Genomic DNA, 21,413 nt, shown 5'->3' with positions numbered 1-21,413 from the left:
CAAGCAACTTCGAATGCATTTTGTATTTTTGCTTCGGGGGCGCTGCCCCTTGACCCCGCCAGGGCGCTGCCCTCGAACCCACCAAGGGGCGCTGCCCCCTGGACCCCGGCGAGCTGACCGAATAGCTTGATCCCCGACCTGCCTAGTCGAAGTGGCAAAACATGAAAGAAGGATCGAAACTGGGATCGCTACAATCTGTGCCTCAATCTTCTTCGGTCTGTTCTGTTCCTCCTTGGTATATAGATTCAGCAGCCACGAATCATCTTACACATGATTTGGCCAATTTTCAGCAATACCAAATGTATCAAGGCTTAGATCAGGTTCAAGTAAGTAATAGCTCTGCCTTACCTATTAGCATATTGGTAATGGTATTCTTCAAACTCCTCAATTTTCTTTTCATCTTCCTAATCTTTTGCATGTTCCTGTTATCTCTTCTAATCTTTTATCTGTCCATCAGTTAACATAGGATCATAGTTGTCTAGGATCATAATTGTCTTGTTATCTTTGATTTTGATTCTTTTGTAATTCAAGACAAAAAAACGAATTAGGTTCTGCATAAAGGCACCAATATCAATGGTCTTTATCAGTTTTCTTTATCAATGTTTCCTAAGTCCTCCCAGGCTTTTTAGTCTACTATTGTACCAGTCTCTGCTTTACTATGGCATCACAGATTGGGCCATCCATTATTTGATAAAATGTAGTACTTAGCTAGTTATATACCTACTAAACATGTTTCCAATAAAAAGATAGAAGGTATTGGTTGCTATGTGTCTAAGAGTCATAGACTTCCTTTCAAGTTGTCTAGTTCTTCTGTTGACTATCCTTTTCTCTTATGCATGCTGATGTATACCCTTAACTGTCAATAATGCTCCATTTTGGTTTTATGTTTTGTTTGTTGATGACTTTAGTAGATTTACTTAGATCTATCCATTGCATTATAAGAGTGAAATCTATCACAAATTGCTTGAGTTTAAGGCATATGCTAAAAATCAATTTCATACTTCTCTTAACCTTTTAAGAATTGACAGAGGTACTGAATTTGTTAACAAGAAAGTTCACTCTCTCTTAACCTCTCATGGCATTATACATCAAACTAGTTGTCCTTATACACATTAGAATGGTGTTGCAACGCGAAAGCATAGACATGTTACAAAAATAGCTATAGTTCTTCTTCATCATTCTTCTCGTCCTCTGCAGTTTTGGTTTGATGCCATTGCTACAATAGTTTTTCTTATCAACAGATTGCCTAGTTCCATTCTTGACAACCATTCTCCATATCAAGTTTTGTTCAAATCTCTTCTAGATTTTTCTTTCTTCAAAGTGTTTGGTTGTCAATGCTTCCCTTGGCTTAAACCTTACACCACTCATAAACTTCAACCAAGGTTATCCTGTGTATTTCTAGGCTACTACCCCACTATAAAAGGATGCAGATGTTTGGACCCTCTCAGTGGAAAAATCTTTGTGTCCAGACATGTTGTTTTCAATGAGACCTGTTTTCCCTTTTCTTCTCCTTCTATATCTCTTTCCTCTAATCCTACTCAATCTTTATCCACTCTTCATTAATTCTTCTGTTCTTCTCATTCTTCTTCATTTGTTCCTGTTCATCCTTCCTCCTCTCAACCTCCCTCTCCTTCTTTTATTCCCTATCATTCTCAGGTTTCATCTTCTTATTCTCCTCATTTTTCTTCCTCCTTATCTCTTACTCTTTATTCTAATCCAGATCCTTCTATTATACCTATTCATCTATTTCTATTGATCTTTCTCTCCCTACTGTTGATATTTCCCACCTTCCTCCTCTTCGTTCTACTTCTGTTCTCCCTAATCTTAATTCTCATCCTATGATCACTCGATCCTAAGCTAAACATCCTCTTTGTCTCACTTCTATTTCCTCTACCTTCCTTGATACGAACCTTCTACTGTTAAAGATGCTCTTAAATCTCCTATTTGGCTTACTGCTATGAATGAAGAGTTTCAGGCAATGCAAAAATAGGGTACTTGAGATCTTGTTTCCCTTCCTTCTAACAAGACTACTATCGGCTGCAAATGGGTTTGCAGAATAAAAAGGAATTCCGATGGATCAGTGGCCAAATACAAAGCTCGTTTAGTGTCTAAGGGCTATGTCACGACTCAAACCTGCCCCTAAAAGTTTGGACATGATCGGCCTGACCTTAGGCCTCAACTTCGTTATCTTTAGTCTTACTCAATATTGGGGCATGAACGGAAGCAAATAATAGCAGAATAAAACATTCATTGAGCTATGTTTAAATGCCAGGATCTTAATGCATTACCGTACATAAGTACATTACATTCCATATACCATTCACATTCACTGAATTTGTAAAAGGGTAACAACCCAAAAGTTAAGTAGTGACAATATATATATATATATATATATATGTCTATTTCCCCAAACACCGACAAAACATGCCATCATATGGATTTTCCAAAAGTAAAACAAAAGAGTCACTTCAGATGACTAAAAAAAACAAGTACGGCAAAAGGCTCCTGGGCTGACCTAAGGTTGTCCCGCAAGCTAATTACCTACAAAACATTCATAAAAATGGAGTGAGCAAGGCTTAGTGAATGACAGCAATGCAAACAGATTAAGAGTACAAGCATAATTTAGCAGTGCACATTTATAAATCACAAGTTGGTCTTATTCTTATTTTCTTTTCTGAACGGCCTCGGGCCCACATAAGACAAAAAGGCCTTAGGCCCAACGTAATACAGAATGGCTTTAAGCCCATTATAATAGCAAAACAGCCTTAGGCCCAACGGAATACAAACCTGTCTTAGGCCCATTATTATAGCAAAACAACCTTGGGCCCAATGAAATACAAACAGCCTCAGGCCCATTACAATAGCACAACAAAATGACCTCGGGTCCATATCTCATATAGCAATGTTCAATCATTCCAATTGCGCCATCAAACATAAGTTATTTACTAAAAGGGTGAATTAAGTATTGAATAACATATACGAATACAATACGTGAATGAAATATGTCATTATACTACTATCACTCACTGTGATACGGATGAATGATGGTCCCCTCTTGTATGTGCCCTACACATAGCACATAACTCGTAAGTACATCACTTTTCTGTAGTTTCCTCTTATTTCTCAAATGTTCGATTTGCTAAGTTCCATGTAATTAAATGCATTATAGGAACATCGAATTGACATATTAACACATTCAGAGGGTCGAAAAGAGTGAGAGAAAGCAATGAAATTTTCCAGCTTTAGCTACACGTACCGAAGTCCCCACTGCACGTGCAGGCAGGTGCGCCACACGTGCGGCCCGCACGTGCTTTTACTGCAGTGTAGTTCAGTTCTTCTCCCCTGTTTTCCGCACGTGCGGCTGTGAGCCTCGTACGTGAGGTTGTGCCTCCCGCACGTGCGGCCATGAGCCCCGCACATGCGGTCGTATACCCTGTTTTGGCAGTTCGAAACTTAGACAAAATTCAACTGACTAAACACGTTGCAAGGTGTAAAATAGGGAAAATTAGCTCAATATCATGATATATCATCACAATAAACATGAATCACAAGCATAATTAGTTCATATGTCATGACCCAACCTTAAGGGCTTAGGGTTAGAATCGCAACTTACTAACTTATTCTATTCGTAGCAAATTAAACTGTGCAAGAGGAAATAAAAATAATTAAATAGGAATTTACTCTATTTTACTATTTTAATAAGAGAAATACATTTATAGGGCTTTAATTATTCAATGACCGGCCCCGAGTAGAACAAAAGGGAGCAAAAATAGAATATATATATATATATATATATAAAAGACAAAAAAAAGTGGTTCAACATCAATCCACGTGCGGTTTCCATTTCGTGAGGTTATGGGTTTCCCCTATATCTCGTCACCTGAAAGGGTAATAGCTATAAGCACACAACAGAGTGAGAAATATTATGCCAAGAGTATAGGGAATACAAAATAGCCATGGATAGTTAGTTAAGCCAAAACATTTACATAACTCAATTTGGTAAATAAATCATTTAAGTGGCAGAAACTGAAATACAGAAATTATGTAAATAAATAACCATAACTACGGTATAGAATAGAACCAAACGGAGGTCACAGAAGTGACAATCAGAACAGAGGTCAATGGATCTATGACAAACAGAGGACCACAAAGCGGCCAAACAAAAACCAATGGTTATTTAAGTCCCCGAAGGCGTGGGACTCTCGTGGTGGTACTTACAAAACATAATTGTTTGTAAGGTCATAGTCAAATATTCTTTAAAATATAAACAAACATATCCATGGGTTTCATTTTTAACAAATAGAGTTTAGAAATTAATCCTCGTAACTGAAATATTAATATAGTTTATAATAATTTATAAAACATAACTTGTATAAAATAAATTATGGTAAATTAAAACATACGTAAAATATATTATGGTGACTCAAGGTATAATATAACTCACCTTAATATTGACCTTTAGCCTTTCTTTCACTAACACAACCTTCCTATTAAGTACCTACTTCAGTAACTTACGTGCTTCTCCCTCTCTTTTCTTTTTTTTCTTTTTCTTTTCTTTCTCACTGATTTCAGTAACTTCATGGCTTTTGATCAGTTCTTCCCCATTTATAGGGAAGCAAAAGCGCCCTATGGCCGACACGTGGCCGATCTTGCCGATCTCGAATCCTTCATCATATTTCACCTAGATTTGCTTCATTAAAACCATAGATTATTACTTATCTTAATAAATATTTAAGATAATTACATTTTGGCCCAGATTCCTAATATAACTATATAAACAAATTAATCCCTAATTAAATTATACTTTATTGTATACCCACAAAAAATTAATTATTTATTTTACCACCACACCCACTATTATTATTATTATTATTATTATTATTATTATTATTATTATTATTATTATTATTATTATTATTATTATTATTATTATTATTATTATTATTTATTTATTTATTCTTACTTTTGTATTTATTTATTTACTATCTTTAACTCTAATTTGGCCCAACTAGTATTATAATTCCATATTTGTGTTAATTTGGCCCTGAATAATATTCCTTAATTAATCCCATATTTGATAACCCAATGCCAAATTAGATTCATATATTTATTATTATTTATTTATTTAATAATATATCATCACATACAACCATAATTATATTTAACTATAATTATTTATGTGATATTTAATTAAACGTTCAGGGTGTCACATTTCTCCCCTCCTAAATAGAAGTTTGTCCCCAAACTTGACGTACCTTAATTTTCGAAGAGGTGTAGGCACTTGGCTCGCATTTGACTTTCTATTTCCCACGTAGCTTCTTTGATACGATGATTTCGTCATAAGAATTTTACCAACGGTATGGTCTTGTTTCGGAGAACTTGATCACGACGATCGAGAATCTGCACTGGTTGCTCTTCATAAGAGAGATCCTCCTGAACTTCCAGATCCTCGTAATCAACAACGTGCTCTGGATCTCGAAGGTACCGCCGAAGCATTGAAACATGAAACACATTGTGGACATTGGATAGTTTAGGTGGTAGTGCAAGGCGATAGGCTCCAGTATCTCGAATGGCCCGATGTAACATGGGTTTAACTTTCCTCGCTTTCCGAATCGGATCACTCCTCTTGTTGGTGAGATCTTGAGGAACACATGATCCCCTACTTCAAATTCCAAGTTCCGTCTCCGAGTATCTGCATAACTTTTCTGGCGACTCTGAGCAGTGCGAATTCGCTGTTGGATGAGTTGGATTTTCTCACCTGTGACTTGCACGATCTCAGGGCTTAGCAGTTTCCTGTCCCCGACTTCTATCCAGCATAGAGGTGATCGATATCTCCTTCCATATAAAGCTTCGTACGGCGCCATTCCAATGCTTGCCTGATAGCTGTTGTTATAGGCGGATTCCACTAAAGGTAAGTGCTCATCCCAGTTACCTTTGAGGTCTAACACGCATACATGTAACATGTCTTCCAACGTCTGGATTGTTCTTTCGGATTGTCCATCAGTTTGTGGGTGATACGCAGTGCTAAACTTTAGTGTGGCTCCCAAAGCTTCTTACAATTTGTTCCAGAAGTGAGACACGAAGCGAGGGTCTCGGTCAGACGCGATCGAAATTGGGATACCATGCAAACGAATAATCTCCTTGATGTATAAAGTGGAAAACTTATTCAAAGAGTACATGATTTTGATTGGTAGAAAATGCACTGACTTCGTCAATCAGTCTACTATAACCCATATTGCATCATTCTTCGAAAAAGACTGTGGTAGCCCGACCACGAAATCCATAGTAATGTGCTCCCATTTCCATTCAGGAATAGGGAGTGGTTGCAGCAGTCTTGCAGGTCTCTGATGTTCCGCTTTAACACGCTGACAATGCAGATATTTGAAAACATGGCTTGCTATGTCTCTTTTCATTCCTGTCCACTAGTAGTGTTCCTTCAGATCATGGTACATCTTTGTGTTGCCAGGGTGGACTGCAAATCTAGAGTTATGAGCTTCCTCCAGTATCTTCTTCTTGAGTTTCAGGATGTCGGGTATGCAAATTCGGTTTCAAAATTTTAGTATCCCATTGCTTATAGTGAAATCAGGGTCAGGTGTATTCCTTTGTTCCTCGTACTTTTTCTTCAAAAATTTATCTTCCCATTGGCGCGCTTTAATTTCTTCAATCAATATAGGCTCCATGGTTATGTTGGCGAGCAACCCATTGATCTTGTGGGAAATAAGAGTACATGCCAAACTTCTAGTTGTCTTTCGGCTCAGTGCGTCTGCCACCACGTTAGCTTTGCCTGGATGGTGATGGATTTCTATATCATAGTCTTTCATAAATTCTAGCCACCGTCGTTGCCTCATATTCAGTTCCTTCTGTGTGAACAGATATTTAAGACTCTTATGATTAGTGTAAATCTCGCAGGTTGCACCATAGAGATAATGACGCCAGATTTTGAGGGCAAAGATAACCTCAGCCAATTCCAAATCATGAGTCGGGTAGTTCTTCTCGTGAGTCTTTAATTGTTGCGACACATAAGCAATGACTTTTCGTTTTGCATGAGAACGCAACCCAAACCATTGTATAAGGCATCACTATAGATTACGAACCCATCTGCCCCTGTAGGGAGTGCTAGTATAGGGGCTGACACAAATCGACTTTTTAATTCTTGAAAGCAATGCTTCTGTTTATCAGTCCATTCGAAGGGTATATTCTTCTGAGTTAGCTGGGTCAAGGGTAATGCTAACTTTGAGAAATCTCACACGAAGCGTCGATAATAGCCAGCTAGACCCAAGAAACTTCAAATTTCTGACACATTAGTAGGTCGTGGCTAGTCCACGATTGCTACAACTTTTTGAGGGTCAACTGAGATGCCATCTTTGTTAATGACGTGACCGAGAAAGTGTACACTAGTGATCCAAAATTCGCATTTCTTCAATTTGGCATAAAGTTTGTGATCCCGTAGTGTTTGTAGAACCATTCGTAAGTGCTGTTCATGGGCCTCTGTTGACTTGGAGTATATGAGGATGTCGTCAATAAAGATGATGACGAACTCCTCAAGATAGGGTTTGAACACTCGTTTCATGAGGTCCATGAAGGCTGCTGGGGCATTTGTGACACCAAAAGGCATGACAAGAAACTCGTAGTGCCCGTAACGGGTTCTGAAGACAGTCTTTTCGATACTTTCCATTTTGACTTTTAGTTGATGGTAGCCAGAACGCAAGTTGATTTTGGAGAATACTTGGGCACGTTGAAGTTGATCGAACAAGTCATCGATTCATGGCAGAGGGTACTGATTCTTGATGGTGACCTTGTTCAGTTCCCAGTAATCGATGCATAATCTCATCATGCCATCATTTTTCTTCACGAACAATACTAGAGCTCCCCAGGGTGAGGTACTAGGTCGAACGAAACCTTTGTCCAGTAGTTCCTGGAGTTGAGTTTTCAACTCTTTCAATTTAGCCATCGACATGCTATAAGGAGCTTTTGATATTGGTTGTGTGCTAGGTTGGGTTTCAATGTTGAACTTGATTTCCTGATCAACCGGAATACCAAGTAGATCTTCAAGAAAAACATCTGAAAATTCTCGAACCACGGGAATTGCATCAATAGTGGGGGCCTCTTATTATGTATCGATTACATAACAAATATAACTACCATAACCCTTTGTTAGAAGTCGTTGGGCTGTCATAGAGGATATAATACAAGGAGGGTTAGAAACTCCAGTCCCATCAAAGACAAGTTCGGGTTGGTTTGGTCACCTGAGAAAGACCTTTTTGACTTTACAATCGATAGAGGCGTGGTTGGCAGCCAGCCAATCCATACCTATGATCACATCAAAGTTCCCAATGCAGAGGGGAATCAAGTCTACATATAAGGTTTTGCCTTTTAAGAATATAGCACAAGATCTATACACATCTGTACTACAAGCAGACTTACCAGAAGGAAAAGACACAGACAATATATATCCTAATGATTCGGGTGTTGATGCCAACTTGGCAGCAAAGTGTGGTGCAACAAAAGAATGAGTTGACCCAGAGTCAATGAGGACATGAGCTAAATGTCCACAGACAGAAAGTGTACCTGACACAATGTTTTCGGTAACTTCTGATTTTCCAGGTACCAAGGCGAAAGCCCGTCCTTGGCGTTTTTAGTCCTTCCTCTCTCCTCCAGGTCCTGTGGGTTTCTTGACTGGGCCAGAGGGGATGGCTGTAGGATTAGTTAGCTTTGGACAATCCCTTAGTAAGTGGCCAACTTGACCGCATTTAAAACATGCTCCCGTGTCTCGATGGTATTGTCCCCAATGAGTCTTCCCACAAGTGGGACAAATTGGAACAGTGCCACCTCAGAGGTTGGTAGGACCTTGATGGCCTGAACTAGTTATGCCCATATTCACCTTTTTGGAAGGTTCAACACCGGGTCTTTTGTTGTCTCTTTCCCAGAATCGCTTCTTGTGGCTTGGTTCTCCGGAACGCGAGGCTTTGATCCCTTTTTCTGCAATGTACGCCCGGTCTACCACTTCTGCATAGGTTGGCAGTTTTAAGACCTCGAGCCTGTCTTTAATTTCAGTATCTAATCCTGCTTCAAATTTTCTTGTTTTTTGAGTTTTGGTGGGCATGACGTATGTTGCCAATCGAGCGAGTTGTGTGAACTTGCTCTCGTATTCAGCCACCGTCATGGTTTCTTGCTTTAGATGTATAAATTCGGATACCTTCTGTTCCTGCAATAAATCTAGGAAGTATTTTTCATAGAATACTTCCAATAATCTTTCCCAAGTCGTAATTTCTTCTTTGGCTAGAGTGAGAAGCCACCATTCCTGTGCATTGTCTTTGAAAGTGAAAGTGGCGAAAGTTACCTTTTGTCTTTCGGTGCAGGGTAGGGCGTGAAAAATCTTTTCCATGTCTTTCACCTAAGCGTCTGCTACCATTGGGTCTGGGCCGCCAGTAAATGTGGTGGGTTTCAGATCCTGGAACTGTTTTATGGTAATCGGCTCTTCTCGCGATTCCGGCATCCCGTTATTGATGTTAGTTTGCAAGGTTTGCAAAAAGCTAGTAACCGCTCTTTCTATTATTCTTTCCATCGATTCAGTTTCACTGGCTGATGACTCACTTCCATTACCATTATTAGCCATTCTACAAATAATAAACGAGGCATTATATTCACAACACAATACATATATAAGCATGCAATCTATATTTATATAAAATGCCAACTTTACATTTTTTACAATTCATAGTACATCAGTCAGAATATGTTTGGTGTCCCATCCTTGCGGTAACAAAAACAAAAAGATAACAAGAAAGGGATTAGAACACATCATGGTCAGCATACAAAAAGGTTTTCTTCTACCCAAATCTAGACTGGTGGGTCAAATGGGCCAAAAAACCATGGGAAATAGTGTTGCATAAAAAGCTCAAATTCCCACCCCAACTGGACTACACCAAAACACATCCATGCTGTCTGGACTGTGAAAATAGGGACGGATTGTATGTATCCCAAAAATGCTCAATCAACAATCCAGCCGGGTGTCTCGATATATGACAAGTCATTATTAAAGTCAACATTTTGAATATTAATTATCTCTAGCGGGTTAGGGACTGTGGTGAAAATATAGTCCTCAGGGTACACGTTCCCCCTTCTGGCTAGAAAATCTGGGGGTGGAGGGCCTATGATATAGTGGGGGTGGTCATGTCCCGGGGCAACGCCAAGGACACGAGTGGGTCCAAGGAAACGTCTGCGTGTATCGGCACGGCTTTGCCTCCACAGTAAATGTGGGACATCGGTAGGGTCAGCCTGGATATAAACTGGCCAACCTATCAACTAGGCAAGGCCTGGGTGCAATCCTCTGATTATGTCCTCTGAATTTCCCCAACCTTTAGGTGCGGCGAGGACGGGGTGCTCGGCTAAAATCTCGTCTAAATTAATGGCCTAGAGCTCATCCCAAAACGCGTCATCAAGATTAATCTCTGACATTCCTACAACACCAGAATAAACGTGAGATTTTACACAAAAGGACTAACGTTGTAGGAAAATATTTATTATTATAATTATTTTTTTTTAATTTTATCTTATCTTATTTTATTTTATTTTCTTAGCTATATAGTTTTATTTATAGATTTATTTATAACTTTTTGAACTTCCTGATCAAATTAGAATAGTTTTTTTTTTCTTTTTTGAACCATTGCTCTGATACGACTTTTGTCACGACCCAACCCCAGGGGCTTAAGGTTGGAATCGCAACTTCGTAGCAAATTAAACTGTGCAAGCGGAAATAAAAATAATTAAACAGGAATTTACTCCATTTTACTATTTTAATAAGAGAAATACATTTATAGGGCTTTTATTATTCAATGACCAGCCCCGAGTAGAACAAAAGGGAGCAAAAATATAAAATATATATATATATATATATATGTATATATATATAAAAAAAAAAAGTGGTTCAACATCAATCCACGCGTGGTTTCCATTTCATGAGATTATGGGTTTCCCCTACATCTCGTCACTTGAAAGGGTAACAGCTATAAGTACACAACAGAGTGAGAAATATTATGCCAAGAGTATAGGGAATAGAAAATAACCATGGATAGTTAGTTAAGCCAAAACATTTACATAACTCAATTTGGTAAATAAATCATTTAAGTGGCAGAAACTGAAATACAGAAATTATGTAAATAAATAACCATAACTACGGTATAGAATAGAACCAAACGGAGGTCACAGAAGTGACAATCAGAACAAAGGTCAATGGATCTATGACAAACAGAGGACCACAAAGTGGCCAAACAAAAGCCAATGGTTATTTAAGTCCCCTAAGGCGTGGGACTCTTGTGGTGGTACTTACAAAACATAATTGTTTGTAAGGTCATAGTCAAATATTCTTTAAAATATAAACAAATATATCCATGGGTTTCATTTTTAACAAATAGAGTTTAGAAATTAATCCTCGTAACTGAAATATTAATATAGTTTATAATAATTTATAAAACATAATTTGTATAAAATAAATTATGGTAAGTTAAAACATATGTAAAATATATTATGGTGATTCAAGGTATAATATAACTTACCTTAATATTGACCCTTAGCCTTTCTTTCACTAATACAACCTCCCTATTAAGTACCTACTTCAGTAACTTACGTGCATCTCCCTCTCTTTTCTTTTCTTTATTTTCTTTTTCTTTTCTTTCTCACTGATTTCAATAACTCCATGGCTTTTGATCAGTTCTTCCCCATTTATAGGGAAGCAAAGGCGCCCTGTGGCCGACACATGGCCGATCTTGCCGATCTCGAATCCTTCTTCATATCTCACCTAGATTTGCTTCATTAAAACCATAGATTGTTACTTATCTTAATAAATATTTAAGATAATTACATTTTGGCCCAGATTCCTAATATAACTATGTAAACAAATTAATTCCTAATTAAATTATACTCTATCGTATACTCACAGAAAATTAATTATTTATTTTACCACCACACCCACACCCACTATTATTATTATTATTATTATTATTATTATTATTATTATTATTATTATTATTATTATTATTATTATTTGTTTACTCTTACTTTTGTATTTATTTATTTACTATCTTTAACTCTAATTTGGCCCTAAATAATAATCCCTAATTAATCCCATATTTGATAATCCAATGCCGAATTAGATTTATATATTTATTATTATTATTATTTATTTAATAATATATCATCACATACAACCATAATTATATTTAACTATGATTATTTATGTGGTATTTAATTAAACGTTCAGGATGTCACATCATAGCCCTTTTAAAATTCATATATACATTCCAAATCTTTTTATGTTCTCATCTGTACTTGGTTTATAAAATATCTATCTATAAACATCAAGATGCATATGTGAGCTCAAAACATTTAAAACTAAACGATAACAGGTAATCCTTCTCAACATAGCTCAAAACAACCTAAAACACAAGGATCATCCTTCAAATCAACCAACTACCATGAGCAAGACTCTTGCTGTAAACCCTAGCTTACATGAATGTAAGGATTTCCTTCTCAAATCAATTAGAAAGAGAGATTAGGATATTCTAATTAAATTATACATACCTTGAACTCTAGTCTCAAAACTTTTTTCAATTTCTTTAATCCTCACTCTTGTTGAGCCTTCTCTCTTTCCTCTTCTTCTCTAGCACCCTCTCTCACTCTCTCAAGAAATATTTTTGTTTTTGATACCAAGTCATCCAAGACTCTTATATCTATCTAGGTATAAGTTTTAATAGTATTGAACCTAAATTTTTCCCAATTAATTCATGACGAGTCATATTTTTACAAAACTTGATATTATGTCCTAAAAATTATGCTAATCATAAATGTAAAGTCAATTTTGGGTTATCGTGCCTCTAAGGCTTCCAATTTCAAGTTCAAATGTCTTAATTTTAACAGATTTTCTCCAATAACCAACAAATAGAATGTCATAATTAAATAATTCATGTATGTAAGCACAACTCCACATGGAATTTCACATTAAACATGTAATTACTCATATAGCTAGATATATAAAGCATATAAGAGGGTCGGGTTATTACAGGCTACCTGGAACAGGAAGGTATTAATTTTCAAGAAACATTTAGCCCAGTAACGAAGCAACCCACTATTCATATTTTTCTTTGCCTTGCTCTGTATTTCTAATGGCCTATTCAACAATTGGACATTTGTAATGCCTTTCTCCATGGCAAGTTAGAAGATGAAGTCTATATGTTGTAACCTCCAAGGTTTATTCAGTCTTATCATCAAGTTTGCAAGTTAAAAAAGGCCCATTATGGGCATAAACAAGCCCCTAGAGCATGGTATTCTATTTTTTCTACATTTTTGCTCTCACAGGGTTTTGTCAACAGTCACTCAAATTCCTCTCTTTTTGTTCAACATACTTCCTCTAGCCTTGTCCTTTTAGTGGTTTATGTAGATGATATTTTGGTGAACAGATAAGTGTGTGGTTCCAAGCCTCGTGAATTTTGAGAGTTGTTTGGTCATTTTGCGATAGTTTATCTTTATGGACATAATAAATTAGCTCCTTCACCTTTGGGTAAGGAAAATCCTATATTAGATTTTTCACCTAAGCGCCCTATTTATTTATATTCATATGCTAGTTCCTTTCAACAGAAATCAAAGATGATTTGGCAATAGAATAGCTTTATCCATGTCTTGCTGTTTGATACTTTGTTTCATATGAGACCCGAGCGAGGACACCACCTGTGAGAATTGAGTCAGCAAAGAGTTGTTTTAGCTACTTTTCTTGTTTTATTTTTTTCATCTATAGTAATGTTTTTTTTAAAAAAATTTTTACTTTTCAAGTTCTACTAGATCAAAAAAATCCTAAATATTAAATAAATTGACCAAATTCAATAAACACGCAAGACCAAAAAGCAAAAAAGTTAGCTCTTTTATTCCCTTTTTCTTTGTTTAGTAAACATTTTTCTTTTAGATTTTTCTGAAATTTTTTTCTTAAAGATTTTTAAAAATCACTAAGACAAAGTAACATATGATTGTTTGTCCAACCAATTGCTGGAGCTGCTAGATAATTTATGCCCTCTATACACCTTTAGTTATGGAAATGACAGTTACTGTGCAATTTGTCATAAACAACAAAATGAGATACAACCAAATGATTTAAGTAAAAAATGTTTTTGATGATATTAAATCTCAAAGCCTTCACTTCGTGAGAAACATAACCATACATATACACCTGGCTGGTAATGGATACAATTAGTTAAAAGATAGTAGAGTTACTTTCTACATTCCATGTTAATTAATTACACTTAGGACTTAAATATAATTAATTAATTGATCCATAAGATAAGAGAATTAGTGCTTATTATCAAAATCACACTACAAGAAATGTGAGCTTAGACGACGTTTATTTAACGGCGTTTTATTAAACGTCGCGTTTTATCATATTTAACGACGTTTTCTAAACGTCGCTTTTGTTTAATATCAAAACGGCACCGTTTTAGAAACCAAAGGCGTTTGAAAACGTCTTCGAAAGTCCTATCTCTCTCTCTCTTAAATGAGTGAGCGGGTGAATATCAAATATAATACATTCTAGCCCTAATCTCTCACTCACTCACTCTGTCTCTCGTTAGCTCTCTCTCTCTCTAACCGTCTCAACGGATATCTCTCGCTATAGCCCTAATTGAAGTTCTCTCTCTCAATTTCGATTTTGATTTCGATTTCTGTTTCGAAGCTCCACCGCCACCACTATCTGCACCAGCTCGATTTCTCTGATTTTGATTTCATCTGAATGTCTAATTTCGATTTCGATTTCGAAGCTCCACCGCCACCGCCACCGCCATCGCCATCGCCATCTGCACCAGCGAGGTATCGATTTCTCTCTCTCTCTCGCTCTCTCTCAAGCTCTTCCTTCCCGTCTCTCCGTCTCTCTCGATTTGGTTATTGAAATTGAAATTGTAAGCAAGAAACTACAAGTTGATTTGTGTCTAAACACATCCTTTTCTTCTTTTCTTCACTCTCTACTTCGTTGAACTAGACTTAAGTCTTTGCTTCAAGTCCGGATGTGTGTGTGTGAGAGAGAGAAAGAGAGGAGGAGGAGGAGGAGATCTCCAATCTCTTCACTTTCCCTACCTTCATCTTGTGTGTATGTATATTTGGATTTATTTGTGTATATTACATGTTTGTTTATATGCCAAGCTCAAGTCGATTGAAACTCACATTGGAATGAAAATTTTAGCCGTGCCCTAATTTCTTTTTGTCGAAGCCATGATGAAGATCCCATCTTTTTTTTTTATTATGACTTTTTATATACATATAGTATATGTGACTGTGCTCCTGTGTTGAAGAAAAAAATAAAATGGTCTTCCTTGAACTTATAGTTTTTTGTCCTCTTGATGCTCAAAAATAATTAGATGTGTATTTGATTGTTTTCATGATTCATTGAAACAGTGATATATTTCTTGCTAGGTTTTGAGAAAGCTTGTGGATGATGCTTCCAAATTTTTGAATGATAAAGTTACTAAAGCAGTAATTACGGTGCCAGCATATTTCAATGATTCCCAGAGAACAGCAACAAAAGATGCTGGCCGTATTGCTGGTTTAGAAGTTCTGTGTATCATCAATAAACCTACTGCTGCTTCATTAGCTTATGGATTTGAGAAGAAGAATAATGAAACCATTCTAGTATTTGACCTTGGAGGTGGTACATTTGATGTCTCAGGTATAAAGACTATGGCTTGTTTAAAATTCATATAGATGGATGGTTAGGTTTTTTTTATTTGTTATAATTGTTATAATTTCCCTGAAGTTAATGATAGTGTGCTTAGCAGAGAAATTGCACAGATTGGTAATCTATTCTTGAAATTCAGTCAGCACTGTTGTTCATGTCGTGTAACTGCGCTGTTAGTCCTGATTTGAAACCAAAAAAAAAAAAAAAAAAGAGAAAAAAAAAGAAAGAAAGAAATTTGAACTCTTTTGTTGGCTCTATCAATGGAAGTATCCGATCGCAAAATGTTCTCAATTTCTCTTTTTGATATTAGTTGATTTGTGCACGAGTTCTGTGGTACTTGATGTTTTTGTTGGCTTATCTTTTGTTGCTACAGAAAAGGAACTCCAAGAATGGTCAAGTGAGATTGGCTCAGATGTTCTGTTCTTTTTCTCTCAGGGAGCAGCCTATTGTACCGGTAGAGGTGAGGTATGTCTTCAAGTAAACTGATGCAGCTCAAGATTGTCAGGTCTTGGCTTTTCAGTTTCCATGTTCATTGTTCACTATCCAATTAAAGTAAGAACCAGTATATCCACCTAGATGTCTTTAAGATCTTTCTTAAGTACTTCTTTCTTTTCCTGTCCTTCAAAACCCAGTATTTCGGAGTTGAATTGCTTTGATTTGATTTATAGCATTGCTGTTGACAATATTGTGAAGTTACAACCAAGATGATGCATTCAGGTCGAGTAAAGCTAGTGTGAGCGGGTTATAATGGGTGGTTAGCAAAACAAGTATGGAGAAATATTGGGAGACTGTCTGCACCATATCTACCTCAGTGATGAGAACTAAAGAGAGATTTTCTGTGGGAAGGGCAGTGGTAAGAGAGATTTGGTGAACCAAAAAAGCCTTTGATCACTTATGTTAGCAGGGTGTTTGGATAGTAGGAGGCTTGATATGCTTATCCAGGCCACTTTTATGTCATGTGCTTCCACATGCATAGATACATATGTTTGAGTTTTATATACATGCAACTTTTAGTTGCAAGAACATTCATATAATTAACCCTTTAAGGTTGACTTCACTGTTTATCGTAGCTATTTTCCTCTGATATTCTTGGAAGTGTATTTGTCATATAGCTATTTTCCTCTGATATTCTTGGAAGTGTATTTGTCATATAGTTACATCTATGAAAATATTCATGCTTCTGTTTTCATGAAATCGGATGTAGTTAGTTAATTATTGGAATTCAAATCAGGTTAGAAGGGAAACTCACCAATATAGAATCAGAGAATAAGGTCCTTCGTCAAAATCAATTAAATATAAGTATGCTTGTTTTTGGCTTCCACTTTTGATTAGTCACATAATTTAATAGACCCACTTTGTCTTATTGTTTTCGACCTAGTTAGTGTGTGTGTGTTTTTTTCTAATTGAATCCTTTACACATATTGAAACGTCTTGTTTGTGTGATTGTCATTTAAGTTGGTGAAAATAAAATATCTAAACATTATCATTTTGGTGAGACAAAAGTACATGTTTAAACACATAAAAGTATCCTTGGTATGTGCAATTTATCTTTTCTTTGAGTCGCTTCATATGATATTGATACTCATACATACACACATAAAAGTACATGTTTAAATGTTTCACAAATATTGAACTTCAGGTCAGGAGGCTTTCTGCCTGTGAAACCATGGGCTCTGCTACTACCATTTGCAGTGACAAAACTGGGACCTTAACGTTAAATCAGGTGGGTTAAATGCTGTTATTTTGGAAACATCTAGTGCTCAATATTCCAATTCCATTGACCCATTCATAGTTTGATTTTCTGGTCATTGAGTTCTTTAATTTTTTAATGCACTTGAAGAAAGATCTTTGCCTCTTTAATCTTCTACTTCATCAGTGTATTACTTTGATTCTTTAACATGACAAAAGTAGGAAAGGTCCTAGGAGGATTATAATCAAATCAGATATTCCTATGCCTCACTGGTTTAAGTGGAAGCCAAAGTTAGTGGAAAAGATCACGTGCTCAACCATTTGAGCATTCCAGCAGCTTATTTCACTCACCCAGAAATTAGTATGGTTGGACTCACAGAGCTGATATCAAATTTTCCAATTCCCATACCAAACCCACAAATAGAATAAAATAAATAAAAAGATTCTCTTAACCTTCTTGTTCTCTATAATGCCAGCCCTGTAATCCGGGGAAACTAACAGATTCTCTTCTCCATATGTTATTGATTACATTTTTGAACACAAGAAGTATGACATGTTTTCTTTTTCATCTTAACAGGTGGTTTTTCAATATAGTTGGAGATTCAAGATGCCCCATATCTGACACTTGGTGGCAAACAGAGACAGGTGGCTTTATGGTAGGTTTTTCCCTCCCTTCTTCTCGGTATATCTGCTGGCTCTTGAAACAATTTCTTTTCTACATATTACTATGTTCTAGAGTCGATAAAATATATATGGGAAACTACTGAACTCAATCACTTGCTGCAAGGAAATTATAATCTGGGAATTGACTCAATGATCAGATCATAGATTTTAAGTTAAAAACCCTTGCTCAGTCCCAATTTGACCGGAATAGATCTACTAATTCTTTGGTTCCAAGTAGTAGGACGTATCTTGAACTAAAAATACACCCTAAAAGCTAAAAAAAAAAAGGTTTTTATTTCTCATCTGGGGTAACAACTATTGTAATTGCAACACAATTCCCCCTGTTACTTCCAGATTACTCTTTTACCTGGATATGTAAATATGGTTTTCTTTTTCACATTTATTATTCATGGCTTGACTTTTCATGTTGTAAATTGCTAGTTTAGATGAATTCAAGTTTCTTTTTTTCTTGGAATAGTAGCCATCAAGCTAAGGTATTTGATTCAAAAGCAGGGGCAGAACTTCTTGACATAATTCTCAAGAAGGTATTAGTTCATATTATGTTTTAGGGCCTTGTTAATATGTGTCTTCAGTGCACATATGTTTGTATGATTTTGATTGTACAAACATAGTATGTATCCTCAGCAGTTGATTCATCTCAGTTATGAACTACCACACTTTATGAGTTCAAGGAGAGCATACAGCCCGTAAAAATAGTTACTTATAATTAGAATTCTTATTTTGTTGTGAAATGTTCATTCTAATCAAAAAAATATTTTTTCTTTTTCTTTTCCTTTTACGTTATTTTGTATAATTTTTACTTGTAGCCTCTTGCTTGGATTCGAGTTCATGAATACTCTCTATTGTGTGAAATTGATCATACGTTGAAGAAATTGTTGGCAATTTTTGTAATTTTTTTAGAAAGAATGGTGTTTGCCGAATTGGAGAGCATCAGATGGTGCCATCAATTATTTTTTTTATTGTCAATTAAAGGTCTAAATTTGTTCATCATAGACCTGTTCAACATTGGCCCAGATTTTTGGTTGGATTCAAATTTGAATTTGTATGTGATGGCAAATCTCAATTTGATAAGGTTATACACATTGTAAAAGAAAAAAATATGTTAAAGACCCCTCAGAAGTCTTGTCTAATTTGATGAGTGGGAGTTAGATCTAATGGCCTCTAAATTTGTTTATGCTATGAGAGCATTATTTATTTAATTTTACATGATTCTCATATGTGTCTATATTGTCTTTGGGTTTGCCATTTTCTTTATATGTATTTATTTAGTGCTTCTTGGTATGTGATAAAATCTTCTTGTTAGTGCTTCTTCAAGTTTTAAGTACTGTTTATAAGTATTGGGTACAAATTCTTCAATTTGTGTTTATTTTGGTAAATCTGATTGCAGTTTATGTTCTGATGCAAGCATGTAGACCAGTGAAGATTACAACTTTAATGCTAAGACATGATTTTTTTATATATGTTAGTTTGTGGTTAATGTTAAGGCATGGTTTTTAGATATATGTTAGTTTGTGGTTAATGTTAAAACATGATTTCTGGATTTTGGATATGTTAATTTTGTGAGTAATGGTGATTGGATATTAATTGAATGAGAAAGTGCATTAATGCTTCATTACAACTATTTGAATGGGAGCTATTATTTTATATTAGTGCTATTATAGGTATTTTTTTAGTTCAATCAAATAAAATTAGCACAATTTCAAAAAAAAAAAAAAAAAGAGATATGATGGCGTTTCTACAAATGCCTCTTAAACCATCCTTACTAATGGTTCTATGTTTAAAAAAAGATATGAAGGCGTTTTTCTAAAACGTCGCTAAATATGGTCAATGACGTCAGCATGCGTTTGGTAGGACATTTGGAGGCGTTTTTAAAAACGCCGCCTATACTAATATCACGACGTTTTTAAAACGCCATAAAGCTATAGCGACGGCCGCGTCCTCGGCGTTTGATGCTTAGCGTCGCAAAAGGAATTGGCGGCGTTTTTGCCACTTATAGCGGCGTTTTTTAAACGCCACTAAAAGTCTATTTTCCAGCAGTGTCATCATTGTTGTCGTCTTTCTCATGATCCTCCAACCACCATGAGCCATCATCCTCGTAAACTATCCCCTTATTCTTCACACGTCACCACGAAGAAGGTACCAAATATTCATCCTTTAGAGTGCCCATCTCTTTGTTAACCAATGTAATGTTGCGTTTAACTTCCAGATGAAACCTTCCTTTAGAACCTTGTGTTTCTGCAATTCCATGCAGATGAGCCTTCAAATTGTGCCAATTCCAAAAATCTCCATGACTCTTTAAGAAATTCGACTTTGTTATGTCAATCAGCAACTCTTCTCCAACATTGGCATATCTAGGAAACATTGGATGTAAGGGAGTAGTATCTAGGATATTACGCACGCACAGAAGATGAAAATTTTTCCATTGACTGATGTTCTGAAAATTATAGTCTACCACGCATGGGTTGCCAAAGAGGAAGGCTATGACGGGGCAGGGCTTCTTAGGCTGTTGATGGCATGGGTTTGGGCTCATGTTAAATCCATTGGCAACAATGTCAGCTGCACACAAGATGAAGGTAGGGAAAGTGAAGAGATTGGAGATCTCCTCCTCCTCCTCCTCCTCCTCTCTTTCTCTCTCTCACACACACACATCCGGACTTGAAGCAAAGACTTAAGTCTAGTTCAACGAAGTAGAGAGTGAAGAAAAGAAGAAAAGGATGTGTTTAGACACAAATCAACTTGTAGTTTCTTGCTTACAATTTCAATTTCAATAACCAAATCGAGAGAGACGGAGAGACGGGAAGGAAGAGCTTGAGAGAGAGAGAGAGAGAGAGCGAGAGAGAGAGAGAAATCGATACCTCGCTGGTGCAGATGGCGATGGCGATGGCGGTGGCGGTGGCGGTGGCGGTGGCGGTGGCGGTGGCGGTGGAGCTTCGAAATCGAAATCGAAATTAGACATTCAGATGAAATCAAAATCAGAGAAATCGAGCTGGTGCAGATAGTGGTGGCGGTGGAGCTTCGAAACAGAAATCGAAATCAAAATCGAAATTGAGAGAGAGAACTTCGATTAGGGCTATAGCGAGAGATATCCGTTGAGACGGTTAGAGAGAGAGAGAGCTAACGAGAGACAGAGTGAGTGAGTGAGAGATTAGGGCTAGAATGTATTATATTTGATATTCACCCGCTCACTCATTTAAGAGAGAGAGAGAGAGATAGGACTTTCGAAGACGTTTTCAAACGCCTTTGGTTTCTAAAACGGTGCCGTTTTGATATTAAACAAAAGCGACGTTTAGAAAACGTCGTTAAATATGATAAAACGCGACGTTTAATAAAA

At 36.5% G+C, this 21,413-nt stretch overlaps 1 protein-coding gene across 1 annotated transcript; it reads right to left on the bottom strand.

The window, feature by feature from the left end:
• Window positions 1-5,337: 5,337 nt before the first annotated feature.
• LOC114291679 (uncharacterized) lies at window positions 5,338-5,963 on the bottom strand. Its single transcript, XM_082880869.1, has 2 exons — window positions 5,759-5,963; window positions 5,338-5,639 (listed from the first exon to the last, which is right to left on the bottom strand). Exons 1-2 carry the CDS (start codon window positions 5,961-5,963, stop codon window positions 5,338-5,340), a joined length of 507 nt encoding a protein of 168 aa, XP_082736995.1.
• Between the last annotated feature and the right edge of the window lie 15,450 nt (window positions 5,964-21,413).

This window comes from Camellia sinensis, chromosome 7 (genome assembly GCF_055761805.1).
Source record: "Camellia sinensis isolate YWXY chromosome 7, ASM5576180v1, whole genome shotgun sequence".
NCBI lineage: Eukaryota > Viridiplantae > Streptophyta > Magnoliopsida > Ericales > Theaceae > Camellia > Camellia sinensis.
The sequence above is the reverse complement of the archived record's forward strand: the minus strand, read 5'-3'. Positions and strand labels throughout refer to the sequence as shown.